Below are 26,330 nucleotides of genomic sequence, written 5' to 3' on the forward strand. Positions count from 1 at the left end.
GGAACACTACCTCACACTGAGACAAAGGAGGAACACTACCTCACACTGAGACAGGGGAGGAACACTACCTCACACTTTGACAGGGGAGGAACACTACCTCACACTGAGACAGGGGAGGAACACTACCTCACACTGAGACAGGGGAGGAACACTACCTCACACTGAGACAGGGGAGGAACACTACCTCACACTGAGACGGGAGGAACACTACCTCACACTGAGACAAGGGAGGAACACTACCTCACACTGAGACGGGAGGAACACTCCTTCGCACTGAGACAGGGGAGGAACACTACCTCACACTGAGACAAAGGAGGAACACTACCTCGCACTGAGATGGGAGGAACACTACCTCACACTGAGACAAGGGAGGAACACTACCTCACACTGAGACAGGGGAGGAACACTACCTCGCACTGAGACAGGGGAGGAACACTACCTCGCACTGAGACAGGGGAGGAACACTACCATTTTTTTGTGTTATTAACTTATTAACAAGTCAAGACAACAAAAATGTACGGTAAGGAGAAATGTGTAGAGTTGAGACCGAGTTGAAATTGAGACAGAATATCTTTACTCTAGATGTACTAGGTGTATGTAGAATTGTCTCTATAAGTGGATACAACGTGTCCACGTGTCTGTCTTTTGTCAGCTTTTTTACGCATTTGATTGAAGAGCTATTTCTGTTATTTTTTAAACGATTGTTAGCCTTGGTCTGATGTAGTCTTCCTCCTTTCATCAGCAAGATCTACGCGGTAATTTTATTGTATCCTGCCTCGCTTTGCACTTGACTTGTAGTGCTGCCTGAGCACTAAGCCTGATTATGGAAAGTCTTGATGTTTTATTTATCAAATTTAAACCTCTCGTCTTTGCCTTTTCTACGCTCTGTGTTTGCTCCTTATTTGACGAATCGTACACAACGGCATCGGCCTCATTGCCCAGTGAGGTGATTTGATTTTTGATTTACCTGAAAAAATAAATCAAGTGATCAGATTGTGATTATTTAGCAGAATATTTTTTTTATATATATATATAAAGAAATTTTTTAAAACAAACAAACAAAACTATTGCTTGAAGCAATAACGGTAAGAAAAATGTGTTTTTCTCAGTAAAAATATTTCCAGTGACCGGTGGCTTAGTGGTTTGCATGTTTGCCTCACACCTCCAGGGTCGGGGGTTCGATTCCTACCGTGGCCCTGTGTGTGTGGAGTTTGCGTGTTCTCCCCGTGCTACGGGGGTTTCCTCCGGGTACTCCGGTCTCCTCCCCCAGTCCAAAGACATGCATGGTAGACATGTCCAAAAAAGTGTCCGTAGTGTATGAATGGGTGTGTGAGTGTGTATGTGATTGTGCCCTGCGATGGATTGGCACCCTGTCCAGGGTGTACCCCGCCTTGTGCTCCCTGGGATAGGCTCCAGGTTTCCCCGTGACCCTGAAAAGGATAAAGCGATATAGAGGATTGATGGATATTTCCAATGATGCTATTCACGTGGAATAAAGAGGAATGACACGGGAAAAAAGTACTGAACACGCTAACTGAAACGTATTTAACACTTAGTGGAGAAGCCTTTGTTTGTACTGACGCTTCAAGACACCTCCTGTATGAAGAAATGAATGGGCCGCAGTATTACTCACATCATCACCCTGCTCTGTTGTATAACACGAACTCATGTAAGTCTATGCTAATACAATTCGAATGATGCTTAGATGCTGACTCGATGCCAAGTTATTACAAGAAGATTACCAAAAATGCTTTTGTAGTATTGGGATAAGGGGCTTTGAGTTGTGCAGTCTTCGAGTGTTTCTTGAATGTTGTGTGGAATTCTGCAGAGTGAATGAAATTTGTTTCACCATGGCAGAATCCTGAGTCTAAAGAAGCTTACTGTCATACACTACACGGCTTTTACGCCAAGCACAGTTCAATTGCAAGCATTCTGGATACGGAGTTGTGTTGCATACTACAACAGACTACAACGTCTGGTCTTCCTGATGTGCAGAGCAAAAATATGCAAAATAATTGTGTCCTGTTAAGGAAAGCTGAAATTTTTTTTGTTACCCCATGGTACCTGGCGGTAGCAGCAATGCTCTTCTGTAGTGAACAGTCATGAGTCTTCAGACAGCATTAACCATGACTGTCTGTGCAGAGAGGAGGCATCTGGAAAAGGACGACATAGGCTATCAAGGAAATCCATTAATGTAGAGGAAAAAAGTATCTTTGAATAAAGAGAAGAGCTACTCGGATATGTTTTACAGTGGAGGAAATCAGGAAGGAGAAGTGAGGCTTAGAGAGAGAGTGAAGGTTACAGGAAGTGATTGTGGAAAGGCAGTAAATTGAATGAAAAATCCATCTGATATATGAAGAGTGACTACAATGACAACACGAGAATTAACAACACCGCTAGACTGAAATTTAAGAGAGCAAATATTTTTCTTGTAGCAGCTACAAAGGCAGTTGTTTATAAGAAAGGAGGAAAACTTGCACTGTAATTATTCTTTGTTTTTGTTTTTTTTATAAACTTGTTTGGTATCTTTTTTTTTTCTGTTCAACCTATTGTTTCCTTTCCCCTATTCTTTTGGTTATCAGAGCTATGCCCGGTGCCCTGTGGAAGTCATGGTATTTGCTCAGAGGGCAGGTGCCAGTGTGAGGAGGGCTGGGAGGGCAGTATATGTGAGCAGCGGTCATGCCACCCACACTGCGAGGAGCACGGCCAGTGCATAGACGGAAAATGCCAATGCCAGTCAGGCTGGGAGGGTGAACACTGCACCATTGGTAAGTCTCCAGAAAACGTACCTGGTCAGCTGCTGCATAACAGCTCGTTGTAACTAAGCTTTGCAGGAACTATTATTATTATTATTATAATTATTATTATTAACGTATTTGCCCCATTATGATTTCTTCTGTTTGAGTGTCTATCTCATACTAAATAGTTTTAGATCTTCAAATGAAATACAACATAAAACAAACGCAACCTGAGTAAACACACGATACAGTTTTTATTGAAGCAAAAAAAAAAAAAAAAAGAAAAGTTATCCAGCACCTATCACGAATGTGAAAAACTAATTGCCCCCTTCAACTTAAAATCCGGTTGTGCTAAACACTTCCAATGACTGGAGATCAGCCTTTCATAGCGCTGTGGTGGAATTTTGCGCACTCTTCCTTGCAGAACTGCTTTAGTTCAGCCAGAGTGGAGGCTTTTCGCTCATGAACTGCCCGCTTAAGGTTCTGCAACGGCATCTCAATTGGTTCAAGTCAGGACTTTGACTAGGCCAGTCTAAAACTTTAATAAATAGCCTCTGGAATAGTTTTGTAACCTTTCCCAGACTGATGTATTTCAGTGACCTTCTTCCTCATCATTTCCGGAATTTCTTTCAATTTTGGTATAGTGTGTTACTGGGTAAGACCTTTTAACCACCTTCATGCTTTTGAAGAAGTTCTATTTAAGTGCTGATGTGATTGAACAGGGTTTGCAGTAATCAGGTCTGGTTGTGTCTAGTCCAGCTGAACCCCATCATGAACGCAGTTTTATAGATTTGGGGAATTAGTAACTACGGGGGGGGCAAATACATTTTCTCACAGGCCCAGATGGTAGTGGGTAACTTTTTTGCTTCAAAAATAACAATCATTTAAAAACTGTAGTTTGTTTTTACTCAGGTTGCCTTTGTTTTATCTTAGATTTTGATTTAATTTATGAAACAATTTAGTATGAGACATACACAAAAACAGAATAAATCAGGATGGGGCAAATGTACTCTTTCACTGCAGTGTGTGTGTGTGTGTGTGTGTGTGTGTGTGTGTGTGTGTGTGTGTGTGTGTGTGTGTGCGCATGTTAAATATGTTCATTACACCTTTGCACTTTCTCTGCAGCACATGGTCTGGATGCTGTTGTAAAAGGTATGTGGTATTATATATGCCTATCAATCCTCGAAATGCATTCACATTTCAACATAGATTCCACCATGTTTTTATAGTTGAATCGCACAGTAATACAGTGCTGTGAAAAAGTATTCGCCCTTTCCTGATTTCTTCTGATTGTGTGAATATACCACACTAAATAGCTTTAAATCTTCAAAAAAAATCTTACCCCTTTAAACTCAAAATCTGGTTGTGGTACCTTTAGCAGCAAGAACCGCAACCAAACACTTCCGATAACATGGAATCAGTCTTTCACTTACTTCTAGGACTAGGATTTACTCCTGTGCTTTGGATCATTGTATTGCTGCATAATCCAGTTGCGCTTGAGTTTACGGACGGGAGTCCAGGCATTCTCCTTGAGGATTTTCTGCAAAGCATCCCCACACCGTCACACCTCCACCACCATGCTTGACCGTAGGTATGATGTTCTTTCGCATTGTTATGAATGACAAAGGAAATTTGGTCTTTGTGTTAGCTCATATTTATACCCCTGTGAAACAGGAAGTCTTGGTTGAACAATTTACTATTCCTAGTCACCCAGGTGTACTAAAAAAAAATGGGAATATACTTCAAATATAGTTGTCTTGAATGTATACATAGGGGTTCCAATAATTGCTGCACACCTAGTTATACAACAAAGACTTTTTTTTTTTTTTTTTTGGATAAACCTGTGTTTTGTTTGCAATTGTTTGACATCCATGACAGCAGAGTATTTCTGTGAATTTATTATTTTTTTTAACAAAAGCTCAAAAGCTTCAACAATAAAGACAATTTTTCACAGCCTTCTTTGCTCATATTTTGCTTCAATAAATAACCTTATCATTTCAAAACTGTATTTTGTGTTGCCTTTGTTTTTATCTTAGATTTTGTATTCGTTTCTGAAACATTTCAGGACGAGACGTAGACACAAAAACGGAAGAAATCAGGATGGGGGCAAATACTTTTTCACAGCAGTGTATATTCCAGTAATATTTAATGCAATCACACAGTCAATTATAACGCATTTATATTCCTCTGCATGGACGGAATCAATGTTATTATTCAGACATATGTACGTATGACAATATTACCCTTCGAATACTAATCCTCAGTAATACTATTGTACTAGATGGATGTCCGGGGTTATGTAATGGCAATGGCCACTGTACTATGGAGCAGAGCGGTTGGCGTTGTGTGTGCCAGCCTGGCTGGAGTGGCCCAGGCTGCAACACAGTGACAGAGCGTGAGTGTGAGGACAATGTTGACAATGATGAAGGTAAGGACGTGCCTCATACGGATGAATAGGGAAGGAGATTTAAGTGAAGTGATGATATTCATATGCAAGCCACGCGTATGTGTATATATTGTACAATGGATATAAAGAGTCTACACACATCAAGGTATAAAAAGCCCCAGGTCGGGAAGAAGAAATGCAGCCCTAATGCATGATGCTACCGCTACCATGCTTCATCATGGGTATGGTGTTCTTTTGGAATTGTTCTCCTCAGATCATAACACACTTTGCCATATGGATTGGGGTGATTTAGTTGGACTTGGATGGTTTTTTTAAAAATTATTTTTGTCAGAAAGGACTTCCCTGTAGCCACCTTACCCCATAGCCCAGGCATGTGAAGATTACAAGAGACGTGCAGAGTATAATCAGTACTCGTCAGATATTCCCGCAACTCCTTTATTATAAACGTTGGAGAGACGTCCTGTTCGTGGTGACGTCAGTGCGGTCCATCATCGTCTCCACTCGTTGATGATGACCTTCATGATATTCAATGGTACATTCAACTCTCCTGATCAATACCTCTCGAAAGCCTGTACAGGCTTTGTAAGGTTTGTTTTTGTTTTTTTTTATGCAGCCCATGGCTCAGCAATCCGATGAAACCAAGAAGAAAATCCTACAGCAACAGCTGATCTTTATTTGGGGTCCATCAGAATAATTTCATTGATGACAGCTGTATGATAATTACATTTGAACACGAGATTGAATGTGATTGGTTTATTCTGAACAAGGCCACATCCCCAATTATAAAAGGGAGTGCATACGTATTTATGCAACCAGGTTATTGTAAGTTTAACATTTATTTATTTATTTATTTATTTATTTATTTATCTATTTATTAAATGTTTTTGATTTGTTCTCCACTTACGTTTTTAACCGTTGTAATTTCACATTGAGGGTGGAAAAAGTTCTGACGTTTATCTTGGTTTCATTTTTTACATCAAAAAAAAAAAAAAAAAAAAAAAAAACGTACCATTTTAACAGGGGCGTGTAGACTTATTTATATCCCCTGTATGTATATACGGTCCGCTGGAAATGCAATGGCAAGGCCAATCCTTTTGTTTTCGCTGGTATTTATATGTAGACGTGTTAAACAACTTCAAATATGGCACCTTCGGTTTGAATCCCACCCAATTTTGAACTGATCAAAAATATTGGAACACGTCCCTGACAGGTGTTTCTAGTTATCCAGGTGTGCCCTATTATATTGATGGTTCAAACAATGAATAGCTCTGAATATCTACTCTTGGTATGAACCTGGTGTTTCTATTGGGAAGACTGCATTTGTTGTTAAAAAGGGTAAACCGATATGAAGACCAGCAAGCTGTCTATCGGAGAAAAGCAAGCGATTCTGAAGCTGAGAAAAGAGGGAAAATTGATCAGAGTCTTTGCACAAGCGTCGGGTATAGCCAATACAACAATTTGGAATGTCCTGACAAAGAAAGAAACCCCTGGTGTGCTAACAACCAGACATGAAGCAGGTCAGAAAAGGAAAACAACAGTCGAAGACAGATACATTGTGAGAACTGTGAGATATACCTAAAAACAATAGTCAGTGATATTACTGACAAGCTCCACGGGGCAGGGATGAAGGTATCACAATCTACGAATCAAAGAAGAATTCATAAGTAGAAATATTGAGGTCATACCACAAGATACTAACCAATCATCAGCAGTGAGGATCAGAAGACCAGTTTGGAATTGAAATGCCTTTGATGTCTACCTTTCCTGTTGAGAATGAAAATGAAAAGTCTCTCTCTCTCTCACTCTCAATTGAAATCAATTTAATTCAATGACCTTTACTGGCATGACTCTTACACTAGGTACGGTATTGACAAATCATTGAAATTGACAATATTAATATCAATTCTGATTTCTGTGTATGTTGCAGACGGACTTACAGACTGTGTCGATCCAGACTGTTGTCAGCAGTCGAGCTGCAGTAATAAATCCTACTGTCAAGGAGCTCCTGAGCCACTCACTTTGCTCCGGCAGACCCGAAGCCAGCTAGATCCGACCCCTCTGTCCAAGCACACCTTCTTTCAGCGAGTCCGCTTCCTCTTGGGCAAGGCTAGCACGCACACACTGCACGGAGACTTGCCTTTTGATGCCAGGTGTGTGTACAAACATCAGCGTTCACACACACATATCACACACCATTCAATCACCTGATTGTCTACAGTATTTCATAGATACTATCAACACATATAGTGGTGCTTGAAAGTTTGTGAACCCTTTAGAATGTTCTAGGTTTCTGCATAAATATGACCTAAAACATCATCCTCAATGTAGATTAAAGAGAAACCGATTAAACAAACGAGACAAAAATATTATACTTGGTCACTTATTTATTGAAGAAACGGATCCAAAGTTAAATATCTGTGAGTGGTAAAAGTATGTGAACCTTTGCTTTCGGTATCTCGTGTGACCCGCCACACGTGTGCTCCAGAACGTTCTGAATTGCATTTTTTTTGTTCTTAGAAGGTCCCTCCTCCCGATTTTTCCTAATGACATCTACGACGCCACAAGGCTTGTGCCCGTGCAATAATTCAAACGGAGAAAACCCAGTGGAGGCTTGTGGGACCTCTCACACTGCGAATAACAGGGGTTCGAGCTATTTATAAAAATTCTGAGCGGCACTGTGAACGAGCATACGCATCATATTTTGACGTTTGACCAGGTTGTACATTTGTGGACGGTAAACACTGGTGCAAATTTATTGAATCCATCGTAATTCATATAGTTTGCAAAGGATGCGTGACATAAAATATGTGCCCTGGTCAGGCAGGATCTCTTTAAGGACTCAACACAGAAGAGTGCCTCTGCAATACTACATGTTTAGATGTTGCGAAGAGCCATGGCTTCTAGGTATCGCTTTGCAAAGTCCACTAAAATGATCAGAAAGCGATAATCCTACGTTCCCTTCCCCAGCAAACATTCCACACCATGCCTCGCTCATGCAAGACCCCTCCGCTAACATTTCTCTTACTAATTCTTGAAACCTTGCCCAATTCGTCCCAAGTGTTAGTGGAAAGGTGAAGTGAGACTAACCGATACCTCTACGCTATGGTTTGGCCCCTGGAATTTATTAATGACTGGCACCAGGGACGTCGCAAGGTCTATTTTTGGGGGGGGGGAGGGGCTTTATTTCAAATAGCTCAATGAGGCCTCCGCAATGCCTCAGCTGAAGTCGTAGCTGGTTGCAGCAGCATCTGGAGCATCCACCAGTTCTTGGCCTGCTCCTAAGTGGTTGCCTTAAATCGCTGCTAGTTTTCACAGAACAGGTTGAGGAGGGCCTGATGTCGCACCTGAAGAGGTACGTACCACACAAGGTCAATAGCTAATGTAAAGAGGAGGGGCGAAAGGGGGCATCCCTGCCATGTGCCTCTGGAGAGCTGAAATGGTTCGGAAATTATGTTGTTAGTCATCATGTCTGCTGTAGGATCTGAATATACAATTTAATCCATTTTCGAAAATAAGGGTCAGTACCAAAAATCAGGAGAGTGTATCAAAAAGATAGTCCCACTCCACCCTATCAAAAGCTTTCTCCACATCTAAGGAAAGTAATGCTGTATCCCGGGCTTCTTTTTTTTAATGTGTTATTTACTTTAATTTACATCCGGTGAAGCATAGTGGTAGCAGTTATGCAGCAGGACTGGGGCTTTTGTCAAGGAGGAAGGAATCCTAAATGGCTACATCTACCTGTCGATTTTACTGCAAAACATTCAGGCATTCTAGTAAGCTGGAGACGAAAAGGAATCTCACCCTTCAGCATGACAATGACCCTAATCATGCATCCAAATCAACAAAGGAACGGCTTAACCAAAACCAGATCAGTGTTTTTGAAAGGCATTGCCAGAGCCTAGAACTGATTCCAGCTAGAAACCTGTGGGGTGACCTGAAGTGGGCTGTGCGCAGGAGATATCCTCACAAACTGTGGGCTGTAGAATGTTTTTGGAAGAAAGAAAGGAAAATATCGCCAAGTCAAGATGTGCAGCGCTGATCGTCTGTTTTTGGATGACAGTGATTTAATAAAATCAGAAGGTACTTAAAGTATTAGTTTAGGGGTGTGCACACTTATGCAATTAGGACAATTAAAGTTTTTTTCTTTTTCTTTTTTCGCTTAAAAAGTTTCTGATCGTTTTTCACTTTATTTGTATTCTTTGCGATTTCACATTAAAGGTTCAAAAAGAAACTAAATAAACTATATGTTGTTGCTGAGAACCTGCACTGTGCAATGATGGTGAAGTTCTATCTATCTATCTGTCTATCTATCTATCCATCCATCTATCTATCTGTCTGTCTGTCTACCTGTCTATCTATCTATTTGTCGATCTGTCTGGCTATCTGTCTGTCTACCTATCTATCTGTCGATCTGTCAGTCTATCTGTCTGTCTGTCTATCTATCTATCTATCTGTCGATCTGTCAGTCTATCTGTCTGTCTGTCTATCTATCTATCTATCTGTCGATCTGTCAGTCTATCTGTCTGTCTGTCTGTCTGTCTGTCTGTCTGTCTGTCTTTCTATCTATCTATCTGTCGATCTGTCAGTCTATCTGTCTGTCTGTCTATCTGTCTGTCTGTCTATCTGTCTGTCTATCTATCTATCTATCTATCTATCTATCTATCTATCTATCTATCTATCTGTCTGTCCGTCTGTCTGTCTGTCTACCTGTCTATCTATCTATTTGTCGATCTGTCTGTCTACCTATCTATCTGTCGATCTGTCAGTCTATCTGTCTGTCTGTCTATCTGTCTGTCTGTCTATCTGTCTGTCTGTCTATCTATCTGTCGGTCTGTCTGTCAATCTATCTATCTATCTGTCGATCTGTCGGTCTGTCTGTCTGTCTACCTGTCTATCTGTCTACCTGTCTGTCTATCTATCTATCTATCTATCTATCTATCTATCTATCTATCTATCTATCTATCTATTTATCTGTCTGTCTGTATGTTTGTCAATCTATCTATCTATCTATCTATCTATCTATCTGTCTATGTATCTATCTATCTGTCTACCTGTCTATCTATCTGTCTGTCTGTTTGTATGTCTGTCTGTCTGTCTGTCTGTCTGTCTGTCTATCTATCTCTCGATCTATCTATCGATCTGTCAGTCTGTCTGTCTGTCTCTCTCTATCTATCTTTCTATCTATCTATCTGTCTGTCTGTCTGTCTCTCTATCTATCTGTCTGTCTGTCTGTCTGTCTCTCTATCTATCTGTCTGTCTGTCTGTTTGTCTATCTATCTATTTATCTATGGAAAACGGTTATTAAGCATGCTTAATATATAAAATAAAATTCTAACATTTCACTGACATCAAAATGGTGTTTAGTAAGAACTCAGCTATTTCAAATGTATACTTCTCTTCTCTTCGCTTCTCTTCGCTTCTCTTCGCTTCTCTTTTATACTTATCTTTTGATCTAGTCGAGTGGCTGTGGTGCGAGGGCAGGTGGAGACAGTGGATGGTACCCCTCTGGTTGGAGTCAATATCACCTTCCTTCAGCACTTGGAGTATGGATATACCATCAGTCGGCAGGATGGCAGGTAGCACTTGGAACTTTAAAAAAAAAGATTATTCTGACATTATTTTCCATTTGGATGAAAACAGATGTATCTTTTTAAAAGTGGAACGATTTGTGCATTGCTCAACTTCTACTGAAATGAATGAATGAAATTCATTTCAGTGCTTTCATCTGAGTTTAATGAGAAATGCTAGCCCCTGTCACATGACCTTCATGTCTAGTTTAAATCCTGATTCAACGGAATATCTACCGCTAAGTAAAAAGTTAAATAAGAAGAAAGTAAATAAAAAGAGGTAAACTAATTATTTAACGCTAGCTCACTGTTTTTTTTTTTGCATTCATGTCATTTGAAATTCTTTTGTCTTTCTTGTCCAGTTTTGACCTCGTGGCACCAGGCGCCGTCTCTGTGACTCTGATGTTCCAGAGGCCGCCTTTTCTCACACAGAGACGCACAATATGGCTGCCTTGGAACAACTTCCTGGTGCTGGACAATGTGGTCATGGCTGAGAAGGAGGTCGTGCTCCAATCCTGCGATGTCAGGAACTTCATCAGCCCTTATCCCATTTTGATGCCTTCACCACTTACCCGATACACAGGGGAGTGTGCACTTCGCGGACCAGTCATCCCTGAACTGCAAGTAAGCTTACCTTATTTTGTGCAGTTTGCATAACATTATCTACAAACATAAATGATAAACATGTTTGCCTGTTCTACGTCTGCCTGGTAGGCACAACAAGTCCAGATCCCAAGAGACTCCTGAAAGAGCCAAGTGAAATATTACGCCAAATAAAAGCAGCGGAATTCATGGGAATCTGTTCAATATACAATATGCAAAATATAACGAGTATAAGCATGTAGATATACGCGTGTTATGTTAATGAGGTACATTTGAATTCAAACCTTTTCCACGGCTGTATCGAAATGCATCGAATGTGCAATGAATTTCGAAGACATTTGGGTTTGAGATTGAAAAAAAAAAAACTTTTTTTTTTTTAAATGAGATGATGGATCAGAATTTCAGAGTAGACATTCAGACATGAATTGTTTAAACAATCTCTATCAGGGCACACCTGGGCAACAGGGACCACCTGCCGTCGCGTGTTCCAATATTTTTGAACACTTGAACAAAACCATGTTCTGAGTTGTTGAACACATCCAGAGTAGATGTAAATATCAGGAAATGAAAGCTGAAATTCTGATCTGTTGTTATCTGTGACAATCTGAGCTGAAGGTATGTCTTCGCGTTCAAAAGCCACATGTCTGGGGCTGTGATTGTGGTGTCATAATGGATTAAATATCCTGCCATGTTGTAATCCACTTTGTTGGCAGTAGATAACAGCATCCCTTGCCAAAGTTATGCATTTCAAACGAACAATTACGATTGCATTGGGAGGCCAAGCTTGTTTCATGATTGTTCCTATGATATCTCTTCTTCTTTTTTTTTTTTTTTTTGTTTTTTTTTGTTTCACTCCAGGCTGTCAAGGAGGAAATCACTATTCCAGATAGCTTCATGAAGCTCAGCTATCTTAGCACACGTGCTGCTGGCTACCAATCCCTGCTGCGTGTCATCCTCTCACACGCATCTATTCCACCGGGTCTCAGCAAACTGCACGTATCTGCTGTCATCGAAGGCAGGAAATATCAGAAATGGTACCCGGCCGCCCCAGGAATAGTTTATGTTTTGCCTTGGAACAAAACCGATATCTATGACCAGGAGGTGTTTGGCCTGACTGAAGCATCCGGTGAGCATTCTGAATTGATTAGTGTGTTGTTGTATTTTTAAATGCTTGGTCTTCCCTTACAATCTGTATGACTGAAAAATGGCTCACCTAAAAATTGGTTGGTCTTCCACCGTATTTGAAGTATGTATTTTAATACATCTAGATGTAGAATATCAGGAAATCAAAGCTGGAACTCGGACCTATCATCTCATATTCATCTTTTCCTCTCGAACCCAAATGTCTGAGATGTAGGGTGAAAACGACAGGATTGGCCGCGCTGTCCCAATACTTTCGAAGGGGGCCGTATTTCAGATTTTTATCCGAAGGTAACAAGGTCAAATAAAAGTGGGCGTATATATATATATATATATATATATATATATATATATATATATATATATATATAGTTATAAATATGAAATTATTACAAATATAAAAAGGATAGTTGAGCCTCTGTCACATTCCGTCCATCTCCCGAGTACGATCCTCAAGCGTTTAAAGGGGTTTGGTCCATCTTTTTCTTTAAATATTTCAGACAAATTCCTTAACGACATTTAAACTTTTAATAATTAAGACGGAGACACGTTTTATCGGGCGTTACGTCGCTATGAATTCAAAAGGGAACGGCCGGGGCTAATGGAACCTGAGTGGCGAAAACAGAGAGCAGAGAGCTGACGTGGGCTTTTCGGAGAGCTTTGTGCTGTCTCCGTGTCATCTGATTCCTCTGCTAAGAAATATCACCTTTTAAAGCTTAATGCTTAGTTTTAAGCTATGAATCGCGTATACTGTATTATGGATATACATTGTGCTAGTTATTGCATAAGTAAGCCTTCTGATGTGACTGGCTGATCGTTCTCGCTTCGCTGATCTAGAGGTCGGATTTATAGCTGCTGCGTTCGTACAATGATCGAGTGCGTTGTTGTCGTATTGTGTTGTTCTGGACGTGGTGGGGAAACGTTTTGATCTGAAGCAGCACACTTGAACGGTCAGAAAGCACTAATGAAGCTTATCTAATCTCTCGATTACCGGACAGGCCGTTGTGGTTTATCAGCGTTTTGGGGGCTAAGCCCACTATAAGACTCCACAAGCGTTTAATTTGTTGTTCCGTGGCTTGCGGCGTCGTACGGTCCGAAGCACAAGTGGGAAATCGGTATCAGAGCTCCGAGAGACACCTTGTAAAGCTGCCTGCTCCTGCGAAGTCTTTTTATTGTGAAGGCGAGTGTCTGATTTGTTGTCATAATCCCGAATGGCATTTCATATCCAGGTGACTCGTTTAACCAGGTGTTGTAATAGACCAGGTGCAAGTACACACGTTCACAGGGGATCAGGATAAAGCAGGTTTTATTTAAGGATGCGTTGGACAGAAACGAGACGGAGAGAAAATGCTTTTTAATGTATTCATTTTTTTTTTCTCTCTCTCTCCCTTCCTCTTGCTTCTGAAGAAGGAATTTGACCGTTCAGCCTAGAACATGTGGAAGATGGGCAGTGTCAGTTATTCAAGCGCACTTCAGTTAGTTTAAAGTCCTTCAAGGGGTTTTCCACTGTATTAATAGAAATCCTACATAATCTCATAGCCGATGTTCAATAGTGGCTCTTCTCAGTCTGTCAAGACTCTTGTCTGTTTCGTGCGCTTAATCTTTCTCATTTCTTTCATTTTCATCATACTTCATGTCTCTCTCTCTCTCTCTCTCTCTCTCTCTCGCTCTTTTGTTCTTGCTTTGTTCCATCTCTTCATCCTCTTCCTCATCTTTGCAAACATTTCACACACACACACAAGCATAATTCTCCAGAAGACTACAACAGCAGCATAATCATCACAGTCATAATGCATATGAATTATTTATTTATTTTTTACACACCTCGTTATTCCCCCCACCCCGTCCCAAAAAATGTCATCTATGTCAATTCATCTTTTGCTGATTGTGTAGTTTCTAGTAGATTCCAGCTTGGTCTTTATGAAAGATGGGGTTTTTCTGTTTAATTTTCTATTTCCACATTTGTTTCCTTCTCCGTTTTGTGATGTTGATGTTGCTGTTGGTGAATCAGGCAGAGTAAGAGCACTTCCGTGCATAAGCGCTATACGTGATCGAATCGTTAAGCACGCACTAAATGATCTTCCGTGAAGAACGATGCGTGACAAGAGTCATGGTGAGCTATTTAAATAGGAAACACGGGCACCGAGTTGAAAGTGGAGTGCAGTTTATGGAGTCCAGCCAGCTAGCTTTCTGGCCATTGAAACCACATAAATCATAGGAATGAATCACAGGCTGAAATCTGTGTGGGATCATTGATTAAGATGCATGACATTCTGCCAGACATGCCATCTAAGACGGCCTTCTGTGTGTGTGTGTGTGTGTGTGTGTGTGTCCATTCATCCGTCCGTCCAGTGTCCGTGGGATACGAGTATGAATCCTGTCCAGACTTCATTCTGTGGGAAAGGAGGACGACGCTAATTCAGGGCTTTGAGATGATGGGCTCCAGCTTGGGCGGATGGACCTTGGACAGGCATCACGTTCTCAATGTGCAGAGTGGTAATAAATGCACGATTCGATTATATTCGATTTTATCCGTATAGCGCTTTTAACAACGGACAATATCACAAAGCAAAGCAGCTTTACAGAAATATATCTGTATCCGATCGTACGCTGTCTGCTCGTCAAAGTGTAACATTCAAAATGAATAAGCCGTGTGATGTTATCTGATGTTATCCTAACTCTAGGGAGAGTATAGGACACTATAGAAAGATAATTAAATGCACATGCATTCATACTTCATGAGGGTTTATTAAAATGAAATTAAAGTAATGATAATACTCTTACACACACACACACACACACACACACACACACACAAAACAACAACAAATAACTACAGGAACCCTGCAGGAATGATGAAATCCTGTAGAACACTTTGATAAACTGTGCAGGATATTCCTATGCTGTAGGATTTAGGATTCAGTACAACAGAAACATACAGGAATGTACAGTACACTTGCTGCACAAGGGAAAAATGAACAAACATTAGCTCATTTGCTAGCAAGTGTGGCTAATTTTATTATTTACAAAAACGTTTTTTTTTTTTTTTTTTTTTTAACTATTTTAATTCTTGGTTTTTAAAGTGTGAATTGTACCCCTGCTTGTGAAGTTTACCGGTTGCGTCAGTCATTATGCGACATAATTTCAGTAAATAAAAATAATTAATTTGGGGAAAATACTTCCCCTGTATGTATCCAGCAGGATAAAAAACACTCGGACTAAACTGCAGGACATCATTCCTGGAGGATATAATTCCTACATATATACGGTATCTCACAAAAGTGAGTACACCCCTGACATTTCTGTAAATATTTGATGATATCTTTTCATGTGACAGCACTGAAGAAATGACACTTTGCTACAATGTAAAGTAGTGAGTGTACAGCTTGTAAAGAAGCTGAGGGTGAAGGTGATGGACTGGCCGAGCATATCTCCAGACCTAAACCCTATTGAGCATCTGTGGGGCATCCTCAAACGGAAGATGGAGGAGCACAAGCTCTCTAACATCCACCAGCTCCGTGATGTCATCATGGAGGAGTGGAAGAGGACTCCAGTGGCAACCTGTGAAGCTCTGGTGAACTCCATGCCCAAGAGGGTTTAGGCAGTGCTGGAAGATAATGGTGGCCACACAAAATATTGACACTTTGGGCCCAATTTGGACATTTTCACTTAGGGGTGTACTCACTTTTGCTGCCAGCGGTTTAGACATTAATGTCTGTGTGTTGAGTTATTTTGAGGGGACGGCAAATTTACACTGTTACACAAGCTGTACACTCACTACTTTACATTGTAGCAAAGTGTCATTTCTTCAGTGCTGTCACGTGAAAAGATATAATCAAATATTTACAAAAATGTGAGGGGTGCACTCACTTTTGTGAGATACTGTAGATATGTAATATATATTTCATTCAGTCATCCTCGTATGTTATGCTATCGTTCAGTTATGCTAAAACACATGCTCCAATAATTCTTACTAAACAAACAGGATGAAATTGGCAAGATGCCGTCTCTCGTAATGGCTTTTAAAACTCTATCTATAATAAATGACTAACTGTGTTTCAAAACTGACCCGTCATAATTTCAGTGCTAAAATACATGACCTATATATATATATATATATATATATGGGTCAGGTATTTCAGGACTTCATAAAGTCCTCATTCACGTCTCTATAAATTTGAAATTCCACTGAAATACTAATTACCTCTATTGCGCAACCAACTGTTTAAAAACAGATATAAGCCGATTTAATGTTGATTTACTTGTCTTTCTAGATGATGATGATGATGATGATGTCTTGGTTTTGGTATATTTATCTTGTTTTTGGTGTCCATGGGTTGAAAATCAGATGATTAGAATATATTTATCGTTTAAATAGGAGACAAACGGAAGATGGTATATCCGGGTACCGTTCTTATGATGAACATGTACACGGTTCAGAGGTCAAATTAATTTGCAGTAGAAAGAAATTCATTCAACTAGATAAATTTAAACAATTTATAACCATAAGTATAATAATATGACTGCTTTAGTGATAGTTGGACCTTACTGATAAATGAACTGCAGCAATTCAAATGTAGACTCAGTGGGGAAAAGAAAAGCAAAAAAAAACTCCCATAAGATGTACACAATTTTGGTATCCATCCGAGTGCTCACCATGCATACGTAACTCAGCTCGTACCGTTAGAGTTACAGCTTCAAAACTACAGGGAAATCCTTTATCTCAAAGCCTTTCATGTCAGAGGAAGGACATGGAGTCCAGTTCAAGCTCTCTCACTGATGGATCACAGCATCTAAATGACTCCTTTTTTTTAAACTTGGAAAGCATGTAGTGGAGGGGGTGGGAAGTGTTTCATACTGCACTGTCAATAAATTATTAATTAAAGATTTAATAATAACTGACATTTACTGTACAAGACATGCAGTTTTGCTCTTGATTGAACTCTTTACTTAAATAAAAGAGAACACGCAAACCCAGAAATTTGTATTGGCTAGTAAGCTGTTACACCAGTGGCCATGAACTGCTACTGTGATTTATACTATATATATATATATATATATATATATATATATATATATATATATATATATATATATATATATATATAAGAACTGCACAGAAAGAAAAAAAGTCTGTATGGCACCCTGGAAGAAAGAGTCCAAAAACGTCCTTTCAAAGATAATCCAGGTCACACACACCAATCACGATGCGTTCTCCCCTCCCATGTGGCCAGGTATCCTGCACAAGGGAAATGGAGAGAACATCTACATTTCCCAGCAGCCTCCAGTCATCAGAACAGTCATGGGAAACGGCTACCATCGCACCATTCCATGTCATGGCTGCAGTGGCCTGGCTCTGGAGGCAAAACTATTCGCTCCTGTGGCTTTAGCTTGCGGTTCTGACGGCAGCATCTATGTCGGTGACTTTAACTTTGTGCGTCGCATCCTGCCTAGCGGATACGCCTACAACGTTCTGGAGCTCAAGTAAAAACAACCTTCTTCTTCTTGCTCTGGCATTTCCTTTGTTTTAGAACTGGCTGATAATATCTACTTTCTTCTGCCTCCGTGTTTGCTTTGCCACTTCTTTATTCATTGGTAATTGTAAGACAGTCTTCTGCATTTTGTACACGCTGCACAGACACAGTGTATAGAGTATAGGTAAAAGTAAAAAAAAAAAAAAAACCTGAGATGGCGCTATGCCAACAAGCATAAAGCTAATTAAATCTGCAAATATGAAAAGCTTAATCAGAATAAAACCCCCAGCTAAAACACTGCATGGTTATACGTATTTAAAACTCAGCAATTACATGCTGTAAATCCGGCATGGTTTAAAAAATCTATATTGCAAATGTAAAATGTTCTGTACTGTTGGCTTCATATGAATGTATTTTGAAAATGGACTTTTTCTCTCTCTTCTCTCTCCTTATAACGCATAACCATCAGGAACAGGGATACACGACACAGGTAGGATTTCATAATCACATCATGACTTCAAGGGAATATATACAGTCAATAAAGATTTTACAAACTACACTACTATTGTTTATTTGGTCTTACTTTAACAATTGTGTCTGTGCTTGGTTTGTTTTTGTTTGTTTGTTTGTTTTTTTTTTAAAAAGGCTCAAATTGGCCATTCCTTATTTCCAATAAGGTTATTTAATTACAGTTATTATTATGGTATTGCACCTGCGATGGGATGGAGGTCTATTTCCTGGGATAGGCTTCAGGCTCCACTAGGATAAGTGGTGTGGGAAATGGATGGATGGATTGCATTAAAAATAGCACGATGAAGTTTGGATTAAAGACTCCAGTCAGTTCAGTCTGTTTACCTAAGCCTTTGATTTATAAGATGAATATTTTAGTCATGCGTATAACTTTGCTGAGACATTAAAAAAAGAAAAAGAGGGGGGAAAAAATTTGCGTCAATGCTCTAAACTGAAGGAACATTTCAGACATGTCTATAACATTTAAAAGAATACTGATGGTTTTATTGGTTGGAAAAAATATTCGCCGGGAATGGTGATGTCCGAAAAATTAGGTACAAACCTCTGATAACAGCCAGCCAGCCCTAAGAACTGCCCAACCCCTTTTTGGTCTTGGGTCTTGGGCAGGCCACAATTGCTGGCGTCTGATCAATTCGGGGACGCATCTGCCCATGGCTTGTGGGAGCCCAGATACCGTATTTCCACCCATCCAATTGCACACTTCTTTAGGTTTGCTGTGCTTCCTGCCCATCTCAAGGATCTCAGGACAGCCCTCATCGAAAATTCCTCTTGCAACTTGGCAACCTGTGCTCTCTGAGATAGTGAGAGTTGGTCTCAACAGGGGACCAGGGTGAATTGGGCCACACTTTTTAGACTTCCTTCCAGTCCCAGCTCCTCCCTCTCTGGAACCATCATCCATGGTTTCAGATGATTAAGGTGTATTTAAAGTGCATCACCTCTATTCATTCGCCTGACCTCATAGTCAAACTTCTTCGACTCGCTGTCTGACCTTAAAGGGTCCTTGCCACTTTGTGTGTAATTTAGAGCTCGACGTGGGTAGTAAAACGAGTACTTTATAACCTGGTGCAAATTCCCATAGTCGAGTACCCAGTCATACAGTCGGGATTGTCGTTCTTGGGCCTGACGCCATTTCTCCTGCGTTAAGTGGCCTAAGGTGCGGAATTTTGCTCTCAGGTCCAGAACATATTGAATTTTATTTTTACTGTTAGAAGGTCCCTTCTCCCAATTTTCTCTTAATGATGTCTAAAATGCTTCGGGGCTTGTTCACATACAATAATTCAAATGGGGAAACCCACACGGAGGCTTACAGGACCTCTTGAACTGCAAATAACAGGAGCATCCTCAGGAATGAAATTACGAACCATGGTTTTTAGCGTCTGATTAAACTGCTCCACCAGACCTGATCTGTTTGCAGACAGTAAACACTTGTGCAAATCAATTTAATCCCCAATAAGTCATAGAGCTCGCGTAGTGTCCGTGACATGAATGTAGTGCGTCGGTGTCTGTTGAGTGAGGATTCCATGATGTATGGTTTCTTGTGATGCTGCTTGTGTGCCGAGATACTACAAGCTGCATGAGTACGTCCAGGGATTGCAGGCTAGTGGCACTGGACCCACTCCACTGTTCCTGTCAGGAGTTAACCGACAAATTGCTCCAGTACCACCAGCTAAATGATCTGTTCCGCATCTCGCTCCTCTGCCATCAACCGCCGTTGACATGAGTCCTTTGTCTGCTGCGTGTAAGTGAAGTGGCAGCTCACCTCGGGGAGCTGCGGCGACTGGAAGCGTCAGTGGTACTCCTCAGGTGTCCAGCCGACAAGCTGCAGGACTGACCTCTTGACACTGGAATACTCCACATGTGTCCGTGGCAGCTGTTGCTGGGCGGCAAGCTGGGCTTTCCCACATAGTAAGGGGAGGAGTTGAGGAGCCCATTCTCCCGCCAGCCATTCCAAGGAAGCTGCTGCATGCTCGAAGAGCTCCAGAAAATCCTCCTGATCGTCCATGGAGGTCATCTCGGTGAGCGCCATGGATGGCATATTGGCAGGGCACAGCATGATCTGTGGTGGACTGTTCTTTTCTGTTCTGGAGTGCCTGATAGCTCATAGCCTGCTCCTGCACAAGGGCTTCAAAGCGCAGCTGCTGCTCATTGCACACGTCAAGGAGTACTTGGTGTTTGGTTTGGTGGAGGATGGCGTTTGGGTTTGACGGGGAGGCTTCCATGGTGGCGTTGGAGCCTTCCACGATCCCGGGTTTTGACACCACTGTAGAACCCGGTGCGTGAGGGTATAGAGGAAGACTTGTGAGACAGACGGAATTTTAGCTGAGCTTGAGTTTGTTATTTACTTTGTTAAGTGAAAACATTATGTATCAATTAAAATGGCAAGTTGATGTCCATTAAGCACTTTAAGTCTTGTTTTCAAATGCCTATTAAATAATTGACGAGGCATTGAAGTGAGTACATGATTTTAGTACAAAAAAAACCTGTAAAACCTGTAACATTTTACATTCTGAAAGTAAACTTTCCAATCTCGCCTGTCCATATGCTTGGATTTGTCCTCCTGAGGCCTTGTCGTCTATTGAGAGCAAGTAAACAGCAGCTCTGCTGCAGACCACATCAAGAGACTTTGTACTGTCAGCCACAGGATTAGCCAGATGTGCACTGTCAATCAATATTTAACTTTATTGAGTTGCCTTTGTGAGTAGGAGAAGGGATAGATTCAAACCTGATGCCATCTTGGATGAGAACAAACTATCAGGAGCGTGGCCGATATGGCAGAGCGTTCTGGACTGTAAATGGTCTGTGTGCCAAAGACAAACATATGACAAGCAGCATTTCACTAGACATCAACAGCTGTTTGTCTCTCAACAAACTAATTAAGATTCCCCAAATGAGGCAATTTGTAGAAGCAGCTTTTGAAATAGTGGTGCTTTCTTCTTTATGAAACTTCTGTGCCCCAATGCTTTCTAGCTTTTTTTCTTCTTCTATGTGCTCAGTCCTTTTGTGCCTGAAGAAGCTGTTCGGTTCTGTTACAGCCAATAATTCTGGACATGGTGACAGGTGGTGCAAAGGACCCTCTGGAATTCTCTAGCAGGCACTTTTACAGTACAGAACTGGATGACAGCCAGGGATGCTTTTTTTATGTCAAGGAGATGAAGGAGGAATATTAAACAGAGCAGTTATGTGCAGTTCGGGAGAATAAAACATTCTCTCTTTTGGTCTTTCCTGTAGCTTTTTAAGTGGGATAGGGGGAATCTCAGAGCCTGTGCTTTGTGCGAGATATCAGTGCGAAGGGAAATTGAGGTTTGTCTGCTGACTTCTTTATGTGATGTGAGGATCCCAAATGCCCGTGAGTTGCACTCTGATCTGTCGGGGAGGTTCTTCAGTTCAGCCTTTAAAAAATATTCCACCCTCCTGGTTCCTCTGTTTCAGACCCATCCAGTCATTCATGCCTAATTGATTTTTCTTCCCTTATGGTACAAATGTTTTGTGTTATATGAATTCATTCATATATTTTATTACATATATCAATATATATATGAATGAATTCATGAGATAAGGTTAGAAGTTTAAGCTTACCCTTAAAATGAATCTTAACGTTAAATCATACAAATTGAGTCGCAAGAGTTAAGAGTTTGCGAGTGTGAGGCCATGTTAGATAAAAGACATTAGATACAATGCCATTTTAATAGGGAAAATGGTCATAGACTTGGGGGAACAAATGCAGGGCTATTTTGAATGACTCTCCTTTAGTTAGCTTGACTGAGGTCATATCTCCCTCAGACACTTGATAATTCGATGATTGCAGAAGAATGCCTGCACCAAAATTGGCTAAAAATGATGGACATCGAAAGATAAAACAAGTAGTTGTGAGTCAATTCGTGTCACGTTGACTGCGCCAGTTCTTGTCGTCTTTATTGAAAAGCTCTGGGAGCAAAACGATGACTCTTAAAGGACAGCCGGAAATGAACGAATGCTCAGAGCCGTCACGCTGGCATGTCGTCGTCATCTCGGCTGGAACACGGGACTGCCGTATCATTTGAATCAAATAAACATAAACCACCGTTTTCTGTTTGTACTGTTGTATAACACGCTGCGTTATGTAATATATTACCTTCCAAATGGAGCCTGTGGTTGAGTTATGTGGTTTGCGTGTGGTGTGTTACAGACCTTTTAATATTTAATCACGGACATTGAATCGTACGCGCTGCTGTGGTGGAATTTGTCAATTGAACAGCCACGGAATTACTGCTAATGCATTTTCCTACTCTTTATTTATTTATTTATTTGTTTGTTTGTTTGTTTTTTATGAATTACATTGACGTGTCACACAGCTACTAAAATTCCACTGATCCAGGATAGAAATACTTCATCGAATAAGAAGTTTGGTGCCAGTGCTATATAAATGTAAATGAAAAAAGTATGGTAAATACACTGAAAATACAGAATGTGATGTCACATATGTCACACATGCATGACTGTACATTGAAGGAATTATACTTTGACTTAATTAGGAATAAAATGTATATTATATTATAATATGCCGTATTGTATCATTATATTATATTACATTATATATGTATATATATATATTTTGGGTACAATTAGTATAGAATATAAAGCAATGGGGCATGATGCATGATAATCAATGGCAAATTAGTGTGATGTGGCATGCCCCAGTATGGCAAAGTTACACAATGTCTTGTTCCCTTCTCGGGGAACAGGGTTACATGCTTAACCTAGACATTCCCTTTCAAAGGGAGCTCAACATTGCGTGAGCTTCACACTCTGGGAACGAGTATACGCACTCCGTCATACTGAGGGTATGGCCTGTCACCCAGGCTCCATCAATAGGGGCGGGCCTGGCCGAAATGGCAGCCATGTAGACACTAATTGTAGAAGGCGCCAACCTCGATGAGAAACGTTCCTGTAAGAACTCCAGGACTGTAGCCATTGTGCAGTTACTGGGTCTCGCTGATGTTCCTCACACTACAATAAAAAAGTTGCCACTTGAAAGCGTACAATTTTCTCGAGGATGGTTCTCTTACGTTTAACATGAACTGAGGTTGTAGAGACTGAAATCTATGAGCTGGTTCCCCTCAGGGGTCAGACTCCTAGTTTCCATAGTTCCGGCTTGAGACTATAGACTATAGATCCCTGCAAATGGGAATCTCCCAGGGAGTGCCGTCCAGCAGAGATATTATCTATTAAGATATATTAAACAATGTAACTGTTATGACATGCCGAGATTTTAAATTGTTATTTTGTTTCAACAGCACTAGCCCGGCCCATAAGTATTACCTCGCAATGGACCCGGTGAATGAAGCTCTGTACGTGTCAGATACAAGCAGTAGGAAAATATACAGACTCAAGAAGCTGAGTGAGCCCAAGGATCCAGCCAAAAACATGGAAGTGGTAGCAGGGACGGGTGAACAGTGCCTTCCATTTGACCAGAGCCACTGTGGTGAGGGCAGCAAAGCCACAGCTGCTTCACTGAACAACCCCAGAGGTAAGCTTTTCTGCAGATTCGGAAAGACTCGCCATCTTTTCAGCCAGACAAAATACGAGTCAGATCATTTGCAGAGCCCACCAGTTGCTTAGATTAAACACCATTAGGCAGTTACTTGAACCTTGTCTGTTTAAGAGGGAAAGGACCAGATGGAAGCGAATTATAGTCAGAATAGCATGAAATCAAATGTTTCATGCTTATAAGGACCTGATAAGGACCTAATAAGGTCCTCTCAAAATACATCAAGGGTGCTAAGACATTTAGCTCTACTTAGTAAAGGCCTTTTTTTGGTCAGTACAGAAAGTAAAAACATTCCTAGGCTTAATTAAATGTTCAGTTGATATGTGTAAATTGCCATTGATTCACTTGCACAGTAGTCTGTATAAACTGCCAGAGCAGCAAATCGAACTAATTATTAAGGCAGTCAGCACTTAGATTAAGAGACACTGTACATACATAACCTTATATCTTATTTACAGTTTCATTCTTTCCCAAATTGAATAGATTTCCCTGGGTCTATATCAGGGGTTCCCAAACTTTTCCAGGGCAAGGCCCCCCAAATGGCATTAACATTTTATCGAGGCCCCCCTTTTGCAAGATATCTTTAAAAGCACATTAAAAATACAGACTTTAAATATATCCCACTTTTTTATTATTATTATTAATAATTACATCTTACATCTTTACATTACATTAAATTAGGAATTGATTGTTTGTGTGTGTGTGTGTGTGTGTGTGTGTGTGTGTGTGTGTGTGTGTGTGTGTGTGTGTGTGTGTGTGTGTGTGTGTGTGGTTGTCTGAGAGTGAGAAAGAGAAAACATACTAGTGGGAGGGATGGGCACACCAAATTGTTGAGGCCCCCTTGGCTCCCCCTGGTGGCCCCCACTTTGAAAACCACTGGTCTATATAACAGTCATACTGAAGCCTACTGTTTCTCTTACTTGATTTTTAAAAAATTGGAAAATGTTTCAAATGTTGGGGTTCATTTGAACATTTTTATTTTTTTGGTTTGCTATGACATGGAAGCTACTTGTGTCTTGGTCCGTGTACGTTGCGTTCATCCATTTTAGGTTTCAAAATTGAAAGACTAAATTTAAAAAAACTCCAATTTTTGGGGAGTGGCAGCTCAGTGGTTAAGAAATTGGGTTACTAATCAGAAGGTCGTGAGTTCAAACCCCAACACTGCCAAGCTGCCATTGTTGGGCCCTCGAGCAAGGCCCTTCAACTGCTCAGACATATACATGTAAGTCACTCTGGATAAGTGCGTCTGCCAAATGCCATAAAATGTAAATGTTCAAAAATGCAAAAGATTTCAAATACGCCTCATCTATACTTTCTTCCCATCTTATTTTTTGAGTTGGAATTATTTCGTTTTGTTGCATGCTCACATAACCAAATGTCATTTAACTAACTGAAAACTACTATATGCTCTGAATAAAAATGAATAAAATTTACTGTATAATTTTGTACTAATTGCCGTTCAAAATCACATGATCTGTCCATTTCAATTTTAATTAATTATAATAATGGACAATTGGTAGATGATTAAACCCACTCATCATAATAATAATAATAATAATAATAATAATAATAATAATAATAATAATAATGATAATAATAATAATAATAATAATAAGTGCACTAATGATTACAATAGGTGCCTATGCACTTCGGTGCTTGGCCCCTAATAAGAATACTAACAATTACAGTAGGTGCCTACACACCAGTGCTGCTTGGCCCCTAATAATAAAGTTTCTTAATAGATGTGTTTAGTAAATGTATTTTTATTTGGCCTAATGCTTTGTAGCATCTCTTTAAGCTTGATTGATTTTGCCATTTTTTTAGCCTGTACACTCATAAATACTGTGAATTATTGTGTATTGGTTTTGTAACTTGTTTATTTTATCATTCTGTAGAAAGTTACGTTGCTTTGGTTGTGTAGCTTGCAGACGCACGTTTGGCACTATTACTGCTGAGTCGATAAACTTTACGTAGGCTAGATTAACTGTGGTTTCAGGAAGAGTGGCTGGCATAACCCCAGTTATTTATCTGCAGTCATGCAACTTTTCTGTAGTCCTCTTTGATAGTTGCACGCCTGGCTCCCTTAAATAGTATCAAACTCTCCATGCTCCTTAACAAAATAGACCATTGTCCATCACAGCCCATGATGAAACAATTAACTTCTATGATAAACCAAAAAAAAAAAAAAAAGAAAATGGTTAAAATTAAACCCGACATTTGATCCATTTTCTAATTTCTTATTTTTAACTTGAACATGAGATCAAAAGAACAGAAATTATGTTTCATTTTGTATTTGTAAATCATGATACAATAACAAGCTATTTTTTCTGGGTTTTTTTTTTA

The 26,330-nt window shown here is 40.2% G+C and overlaps 2 protein-coding genes across 4 annotated transcripts in view; one reads left to right on the forward strand and one right to left on the reverse strand.

The window, feature by feature from the left end:
• LOC108269120 (MICOS complex subunit MIC27) overlaps positions 1-26,330 on the reverse strand; it is a 189,687-nt gene that overhangs the window by 111,916 nt on the left and 51,441 nt on the right. The window lies entirely within an intron of this gene.
• The window catches only part of LOC108268414 (teneurin-1), a 123,969-nt gene that overhangs the window by 63,014 nt on the left and 34,625 nt on the right, over positions 1-26,330 (forward strand). For both annotated transcript variants that reach the window (XM_047157043.2, XM_047157042.2), the window contains 11 exons: positions 2,583-2,768; positions 3,864-3,890; positions 5,020-5,166; positions 7,073-7,295; positions 10,602-10,721; positions 11,075-11,336; positions 12,174-12,441; positions 14,808-14,951; positions 17,690-17,939; positions 18,399-18,419; positions 23,734-23,966. In XM_047157043.2, the coding sequence (XP_047012999.2) occupies positions 2,583-2,768; positions 3,864-3,890; positions 5,020-5,166; positions 7,073-7,295; positions 10,602-10,721; positions 11,075-11,336; positions 12,174-12,441; positions 14,808-14,951; positions 17,690-17,939; positions 18,399-18,419; positions 23,734-23,966 (1,881 nt within the window). The remainder of the gene's footprint in view (positions 1-2,582; positions 2,769-3,863; positions 3,891-5,019; positions 5,167-7,072; positions 7,296-10,601; positions 10,722-11,074; positions 11,337-12,173; positions 12,442-14,807; positions 14,952-17,689; positions 17,940-18,398; positions 18,420-23,733; positions 23,967-26,330) is intronic.

This window comes from Ictalurus punctatus, chromosome 8 (genome assembly GCF_001660625.3).
Source record: "Ictalurus punctatus breed USDA103 chromosome 8, Coco_2.0, whole genome shotgun sequence".
Taxonomy (NCBI): domain Eukaryota; kingdom Metazoa; phylum Chordata; class Actinopteri; order Siluriformes; family Ictaluridae; genus Ictalurus; species Ictalurus punctatus.